This window comes from Dendronephthya gigantea, unplaced genomic scaffold (assembly GCF_004324835.1).
Source record: "Dendronephthya gigantea isolate DGI-Jeju-01 unplaced genomic scaffold, DenGig_1.0 000000F, whole genome shotgun sequence".
In the NCBI taxonomy this organism is placed as follows: Eukaryota; Metazoa; Cnidaria; class Anthozoa; order Malacalcyonacea; family Nephtheidae; genus Dendronephthya; species Dendronephthya gigantea.
Window position 1 is genome coordinate 5,033,090 of NW_021163010.1, and position 8,867 is coordinate 5,041,956.

The following is an 8,867-nucleotide window of genomic DNA, read 5'->3' on the forward strand; positions in this document are numbered from 1 at the left end:
TTTATATTGAATATTTCCTTTAGCGATGTTATATTTCTTAAATATTTTGTTGTGAAACCATTGTTTTAACGTTAAAAAGTCGCGAAAATCCAAATTTCCGTCGCCATCTTGGTTGTTTTGTTTGGGCACAGAGCATACATAGGTTTGACCAGTGGGTTTGACTTTGCATTAATTATGCGTTCCTGGCGGCCATGTTGTTAGCCAGTGCGCTAAAGAGAGGCCGTATCCCCCCCGAACATTATAAATAGCCATCGCTATATAAATAAATGGATCGCTCCCACTTCTATACTCTTCTATACTCTTCTAAAGGATAAGAACTAACAAAATCTGGTTTTGAGAAAAAAATTGAGCTACGTTTTTGTCAAAAATACGATTTCTCTAGATAGTTCTGTCTCGGCTGTTTATATTCCATACATGTGTTCAAGCCGCCGCCATATGCATGCTTTCCCGGGGGGAGAAGGCCTCTCTTGAGCGCACTGGCTAAGCCAGGGGTACGCAAAATTAACGGCAGTCAAACCTCTGTATGCTCTGTGGTTTGGGGCAAGCATTATATTTTTCCCGCCAAAACGTAGCTCAAATTTGATTGGCTGATATATTTATGACAGCCAATCAGATTGGTCTGTTACAAATTTTTGCACTGTTGTTACAGATTTTTGCACTGTTGTTACAGATTTTTGCACTGTTGTTACAGATTTTTGCACTGCTGTTCGGGATTAATTGCACTGAAATCGACCAATCACAGTCGAGAAACATTTTCATGTATATTATTAAACACGTAATGGGAAAATGCGGAATCTTTAAAACACGGAATGGAAAAATGCGGAATCACCATGAACCTTGAGACCCTTGAGACCTTGAGAGGTAACGACACTGGGTAACGATTACTCAGGTCTCAGGCTAGGTTCCATTTTCCTCTGGCGAGGTTGTTATCCACTACTAAAACAATATCGCCGCATTTGCATTGTCGCTTTTTCCGTTTCTACTTCAAACACCGTCGACATCTCGTTCCAAGACAATGTCTGCTGACCAACTATCACTTTCAAAGCAGTCTTTGTCTGTTTGACCATGCTTTCGAAAACTCCTCCCTGATGATGACTCAGAGGAGTGTTGAATAGCCATTTGAACTTATGGCTCACAGAAAAATCTTCCATTTGTCGTCTTCCTTCTTTGAAAAGCTTACGTAGCTCTTTCTCAGCTCCAACAAATCGGATGTCCCATTGTCCGAGATTACAGTGGCTGGCCACCCGTGGTGGGCTTCAAAACGTCGCAAGGCGTGGAGAAAGGCGTCAGTGGATAAATCTTGGACAATTTCTAGATGTATGTCACGAACTGTCGTTCAGATGAAAACTGCTCCCTAAGCTTTGATTTTCTTATTTCTACCGTACTTGAGATAGAATGGACCGAACAGATCCACACCAGTGACCGAGAAGGGTGGAGAAAACAACTTTAGCCTTTCTGAGGGTAAGTCAGCCAGGAGTGTGGTGTAAGGATACTGCCTTAATTTACGACAAATGAAGCAATCTTTAACAATCTTCTTTACCAGGTTTCTGCCACGGAGAATCCAGAATTTCCGCCGTGTCTCGCACATGGTACGTTCACGACCCGCGGTACTCGGTTGTGGCCGGGAATCTTTGACAACTAATTTTGACACGACGTGGTCCGCTAGTAGGACCATAGGATGGGTTTCGTCGTACGATAAAGGCGAGTGCTTCAGTCGTCCTCCAACACGAATGATTTCGTCCTTTTCAAAGGGGGCTAATTCTAGATAGCGTTCTTTCCAGTTTTCAAGTTGCTGTTGGGCGGACTTGATCGGCTGATTCTATTTCTCTGGAAAGAAGCGGGCCTTGCCATCAATTCCAATCGTGGAATAGTCGTTTGGCGTAATGGGGCAACTCTGGCCTTGGCTGAGATGAGGCGTACTTCTGTCCTTCCAGATGACGAGGACCAAACTAGATACGCCGGAGTCCAGAATCCAGACAGTGATTCCGGAATCCAAACTTTTTGAGGAATCCAAATACAAATCGGCTGGCCGATCCCAGGGCCTTTTACCCAAACCCAGAATCAAGGTAAAAGGCACTGGGAATGAGGTTGGAAAGGCCACTGGAGTTTAAACCTTAATTGTGCTCCACCTTGCCATTAAATTGAGTGTAGTGTAAACGGGGCTTACATGCAAGCTCCCTAGATAACTTTTTGGACAAACATTTTTATAAAGTTTACATAAAAAATAATTTCGAATAGTAGGCTATCTTCAAGGCCTCAGGCTCACGTTTGAAAATTTATCAGCTCTAACTACAGCAATCAGTTTTGAGACTAAAAAGTGGAAGATGACTTATCAAACCTTCTGTCCTGCACAATAATTCATATAGTATTGCGACTTCCTCTTCTTGGTCTTTAAAACTTCCCCCTTCTCCCTCCCCTCAATCCCCCAATATTTCGTTAAGTGTCGGCTACCACGGTGATGTTAAACAATGATTTATTTATTAATTATTACCACCCCACTATGCAAACATTCATAGTATTAACTAATTAGCTTGATTGTTGTTTCTAACATTCTAGAAGTATTCTTAAACAAACTTCATAATAATTTTCATATGAGTAGCAGTATTTTATTTATTCTCATTTAGGATTGATGTTTATTTAGCGTATCATCGACTATTTGCTTGATTTTCTCGTCAATTTGTGTTTTATGTTGAGCAAAAACAGATTTGGACACCTCAGCAGAGATACGGTTCATTTGCTCCTGAAAAAGAGAATTATTTTGAGACTTTAAAGCTAGGTTTCCTCCCGCCATTGTACTCGTTCTGTTCGTTCTATACAGGACAAAGTACCTAGGGCTGAAACTAAAGGGGGGTGTTTATTCATATAATTTATTCAAACTATTCATTCATATAATTTATTCAGTTCTGCCCGACGGATTTCTTTGTAAACTATTGCACTCACTGTGATAAAATTATTCAATTTCACAGATTTTGGCATCACCGCCATCGCTAGGTTGTTTGTTTTTACACGGTTTTTAGCCAATACCATCATGACGACCATGATCAATATCATTGTCATCACCATCATCGTCATCATCACCGTTATTATCACAATCAATTTCTTATCGCTTCTTTCTTACTGTTATCATCATCAACACCATTACATAGCACAATCATGACTATCGTTACGTTAGCATCAACGTTACCATAATCGCCATCAGTCACTATAATTTTAATCAACACCATCATCGCCGTCATTGGCCGATTCAGTCTACCATTAAGTTTAATCTCAAATATCACCACATGACCACCACCACTACTACAACTACCTCCATCACTTTCATCTGGTCATTATCACGAATGTTAAAAGTCTGATTGTAATCGTCACCACCTTGATTATGACCACCAAGATGACATGACTATCAGTGCATTGTGTAAATTTAGCTACACGACATTCGAAGCAACCTGCCTTTACCTTGACTTCAGGAGAGTTAAATTGTTGGTTCACTGTGGATTTTGCAGCGTTTCTGGCATCATTTATGGCATCTTTTTTGGCTTGGGCAATAAGCATTTGTGATTTGACCCACCCATAGAAAGGGATCAGCCCTATTTCAATGATATGAGCCCGACGATCATCAAACACTCTTTTGGCTGCACTCTTGCCACTTGATTTGGCTTCATTGACTATATTTGGGACGACATCAGCTTTTGCCTGTGCCAGAACTCCCTGAATACAGACGTAAATTCTTAAAAAAAAAAGCTTGGGTATTGATATTCATCAGTAACTATTAATGACGAGCTTGAGCAAATACGACAAAAACGACTGCGAAGATGTGCAAAAAGATGTAGCCTAAATTGACCAACTTACAAAGCTTTAGATAATACTATATAGATAGTGCCGCCTTTGTGCCAATATTATGGTTGTTGTAAAAAATCACTGCAAAAACTGTTTCCTGCCAGTCTATGCTGAATGCTGATGTCAGATTTATCATCGCTCGATCATAGTTTGGTCAACATGTGATATCCTTATCACTTTTTTAACCTCAAATCGCTATTTTTATAGTATTGTCTGTATGCTTGCCAGCAACTTATCTAGGTCAGTAAGACGCTATGCTGAAAAAAGATCGAGGACGTTTTGAATGGGAATAGAGAGGGAGAGAGCAACATCCCCATAGAATTCATTTAAACTGAACTCCAATGTATCAGCCATTATACATTTTCTCTCTTACCTGTATCAAGTCTCAAGTCTGTTCTGCATTTATTCTACCTTACCTGTTTGATAGGTTGTTTAACGATTGGTAAAACAGCCTGGGTCGCCTTAGTAGTCGCTTCTTTGACAAGAGCTTTGTTTAGGTGCTTCTTTGCTTGTGCTATGATGTAGTCTTTCCATTTAGGAAAATCTTTGTCTAAAACTGCCTGAATTTTTTTCTTGTCACCTGAAGCAGGAATGCTAATAAAAGAAGACATATAAATATCTAACCTCATGTAAACCAGTCTTGTCCGCTAAGTACCAATGCGATTTTTAATCCATCACATTGCTTCGTTTGCTTTTGAGTTTTGAGTCCATCAAATTGCTTCGTTTATCATTTATAGAACTGGGGCGAGGGAAATTTAGGAAAATATTATCCGAGGGCGAAGCCCACGGAAAATATCATCATGCACTTCGGGCGATATATCTCCGAACCTATAGAAGTTCAATAAATAAAAGGAAAGAAAAATCTGAAAAATTATATCATGCACGTGACATACTTGTGCTGTTGTAGGGCACTGCTCTTTTCCCTAAGGTCACACAAGGCCACCATTCCTGTTACAGCGTTCACGATGTGCAGTGTAAAAACGTCGATGTTAGCCTTCCATTTACAGTCATCTGCGCAGTCCTTGGCAATTTTTGACGCTGAATTAAGGTCCTTAAAGCAAACAGTTGACATGTGTGTGAAAATCACAAACGGACATAAACTCACAAACGGACATATTTCTAGCAGTTTCCGACCATGCTAATTTGTACCTTCTCTACGTTGTGCATGATCTGCCAAAACAGAGCGCTCACATGAACACTTTCTTTCTTCCCTTCCACGTCTACTTCAATATTTCCTAAGTCAACATCCTTTGGCAAACCTTTTAATACGTTGTTCCACTCACTAATAATTGCTATAAACGTTAAGAAAAGTTTATCATCACTAACACTTGAGCATAAGACCCGGTCCATGCCCTGTGTATGTTTTGCATATAAGCCATTATATTCTGGCAACGTCACTGATTGGTCATCTCGTAAATAAGCTTAAAATCGTGACTCATAACTTCCTATAAATGCACAAAGGAAACTTCTAGCAGTGGCGACGATTTCTAACAATCTAGCGATTGATTTGCCCAACATAGAAGTCCTAGACCCAGTGAGGCTGTGCCTTCCAGTAATGAAAAGAAAGAAATATGAGAAGGAGGGAGAGAACGCTGGAAACAAAATAACTATGAGGGGAATTAAAATCAACAGCGATTTCCTCATAAAAATAACAAAGATTATTAAAACACGTTATCATGCAACGGGCACAAGATTTACGAAAAATGTGTACTGAAACGAACTGTTGTATGCGAGCCTTCCAAGCAGTCCAGGGACGCCGGGACAGTGGGGAGCAGCTGCCCATTTTCCTTTTACCAGCAGAGGCGAGGGGGGCAAAGATGCCCTTTCGTTCTAAAGGATTACATTCTATATCTGGTAGAAGTGCCACCAACTAGCACCAAAAAAGAAATCCATGCATCTTGGAAAGAGAAAACACGACGATACGAAGTTCAACAGACAATGTTTTGCAAACATTCTTTATTATGTGCAGCTACGGGAGAAACCTCGTACGCAGGAGTACCCTTTAACCAACATTCCCCCCCCTCTTTCAACCCGCAAATCAATTACTACAAATATTTACCTTCCATTTTATCCAGAGCATCTTGAGTTAATTGAAGCGTTTTCTTGGTATCCGGATCAAGAGGGCATTTTTTTATACCGGCCCCCGTATTGGCCTTGATCACATCAATAACCGAGGGGACTCCTAAACCAACGGCCACTATGGCTCCAATCTTCACCACTTTCCATAATATCCCACTACTAGCCGCGCTCTCCTAGAAATACAAGTTAGTCCAGGAGTTATGCGTCACTATTAAACGGCAGAAACTAAATAAATGAGGAAACGCGCTGTGATTTGGCTTAAAAACTTTTTCCACAGGTCTTTGCAATACACAAAACCACAGATTAAGGCGACAAAATAAGCATCCAATCACTTTTGCTCTACATGACAGCCCAAAGAATTGCTTTTTTGCAGTTGCCCCGACTCAAGCATTTTCCTTCAATAAATAGCGAAGCAGACATAGTAAGCAGGATCAACCATAAGAAAACCGAACTTGAATAGGTTTTTTTCTTCTTCAACAATTTTTTTTCGCATTGCAGGAATTGTTTCATGATATTTACAACATCTGTAAAAGTTCGCACACGGCTTGGACATTAAAACTCTACCTTTGTTTTTTGTTTATATAAATTTGATTTTATTAATGTCACTATATATCGGTTCAAAAATTTCCCCAAAGCACTGTGGGAAAACGCAGACCTTCTGAAATGCTGTAGCTACCTCAGTCACTTCTGGTTGACAGATATATCTGCTGCCAGCTTTAAGAAAACGTGAATAAAAATTTAAGTCTATTGAAAACACTAAACCAGAGTGTCGAAACGTTTGGTTGTGAATGCAATATTTGTGTGGTGATTACTTTCATTAATCGGTCAAAACCAGAGTAGCGATAATTGCGATGAATTGAAGATTTAGTCTATATCTGTTTCTATTCATTATTATATAACCAGTTACCTCTGCAGCCGTTTCGGCGGCTGTCTCAGCCGCTGTTTCTGCAGCTGTTTCCGCTCCTGCTTCTGCTGCAGATTCCGCTGCCGCCTCCGCAGCAGTTTCTGCCACAGTCTCTGCTGTGCCTTCTGCAACAGCTTCCGCTGTTGACTCTGCGACAACCTCCGCAGTTGTTTCTGGAAGTTAGAAGATGAAGTACAATATTCAAGCTTAGGAAAGATAGAGTTTCAGGCAGTCATGAAATCATCAGTTACACTCATGTTCAAAGAACTTCTCTTCGTTTGGTAACGGACTGTTACTGTTTTGTGAAAACATAACATTGATCAAATAATAACCGGCGAACATCCATGGTAATTTGAAACACTCTTTACAAATAGGTAATGTCGCAACAATATATTATTGCTGACAATTGCTGACCATTCCGTAAACATTTTTTTTCTTAAACACTAGCGTTTAACCATAGAAAAGAGAACCTTAAATTCTTCAAGGAGTTAACGCATACATGTAAGACATACATATATAAAGTCACGTGATTGATATTTAAGTAGGTATGTAGATATACGCGATCTAAGTGAAAAAAAAGGCGGCGTATATTTCATGCGCAGCAATTGCTAACTTCTGCTCTGTGTGTATTTCGGCAGTAAGAAGCACATTTTTCTAACACATGTTTTGAAGAAATAATAAAAAGTTAACAAATGTTTAAACCACTGTTCATTTTCCTCGATACCAAAGTGAAACCAGTGGTCGCACAGATCAAATTGCTATTTATTCTTCATCAATATCGCTTTTTTGCTGCCTGCCTTTTCTCAAAAAATTTTAGAAACGACTTGTCTTCCTGAAATTCATCAGACATTTTGGAATTAAACATGCAGAAGTGAAGATCTAAAGTTGCCGTTTAAGATATCCGGCAGAAATTTTTCCCCAGTGCTTGTGGAAGGTTTCAAAGAGCCTGGAACGAGGCTGAGAAGTGAGAACTCCTAGTAATTAAAAAACGTAAGCTTTTCAGACGTAATTCGACTTTGACATTTGATAATGTAAACTACTGGAAAACCACGATCATTTGACCATCACCTGACCATCACCTGACCATCAATGACGATCATGCATAAACAGAACACTCAAGCCACACTAAAATTTTAAAACCTGAATATCCACTTCAAAAAAGTTAAACTTGACGCATGTACTGACCGCAACATATTCAAAGTTTCGAACACAACCAGTATATATTTGAACAAATCACAGTGATTAAATATACAATCGTTAACATATAAGCCTGTACACGTGATCACAAGACATATTTTAATTAGATTCCAGTTTGGGTCTCAACTCTCAAACTTTAATGTTTAACAGCGAAACCTCTTAATAATACTTGCAAATTTCCCCAAAAGTTTCAGTTTTTTTAGCTGTGTGGTTGTCACTCGTCATGTTCATGTCCTCAATCTAAATTACGGTCCCTATATTCAGTGGCGTAGCCAGCCTGACGATTTAGTCATGCTATGCAAATTTTATGTTATCATTATTCTTTAGAAATTGATTGTTTTCACAGTCAATGAACACCAAAATATTAGCACAGCAATACTAAATTGAAGGGCTGGCTACGCCACTATCTATATTACATACAAACTTTACCCGCAACAGTCTCTGCAACTGTTTCTGCTATCGTCTCCGCCGCCATTTCTGCGACTGTCACTGCTGCAGCCGCTGCCATCTTTACACAGAAACAAATTAATTACTCAAGACAAAATTATGCGATGATAATTCCACAGGGTGATCACAGAATCTTAGAAGTCTAGAAATCCGTGCGATATCTTGAGGATTATGCGACACCTGCATAGAAACCGGAAACTTTACCAGAGGTGTGAGAACTATCCCGAAATGCAACAGCGCTATTCGTGTGATACTTAATGGACACAATTAGTTCCCGTAAATATCCGTAAATATTTGAGTGTAGTTCCCATATAGTTGATAGTTCCTATTTGAGTATAATTCCCATTTGAGATATTTGAGATATCAGAAAAGCGAGACATTATTTAGAAGGCAGCAACCTAATTAC

General features: G+C 39.5%; 3 protein-coding genes across 5 annotated transcripts in view; 2 read left to right on the forward strand and 1 right to left on the reverse strand.

Annotated features, from left to right (window-relative positions):
* LOC114523127 (alpha-1,6-mannosylglycoprotein 6-beta-N-acetylglucosaminyltransferase A-like) overlaps window positions 1-8,867 on the forward strand; it is a 76,970-nt gene that overhangs the window by 24,832 nt on the left and 43,271 nt on the right. The window lies entirely within an intron of this gene.
* Window positions 1-8,867, forward strand: part of LOC114523108 — a 72,717-nt gene that overhangs the window by 17,809 nt on the left and 46,041 nt on the right. The gene's annotated exons all lie outside the window — the stretch shown is intronic.
* LOC114523092 lies at window positions 2,472-8,653 on the reverse strand. Its single transcript, XM_028543929.1, has 8 exons — window positions 8,444-8,653; window positions 6,821-6,990; window positions 5,894-6,086; window positions 4,984-5,126; window positions 4,728-4,885; window positions 4,251-4,428; window positions 3,454-3,705; window positions 2,472-2,740 (listed from the first exon to the last, which is right to left on the reverse strand). The coding sequence occupies exons 1-8, from the start codon at window positions 8,520-8,522 to the stop codon at window positions 2,621-2,623; spliced, it is 1,293 nt and encodes a 430-aa protein (XP_028399730.1). The 5' UTR covers window positions 8,523-8,653; the 3' UTR covers window positions 2,472-2,620.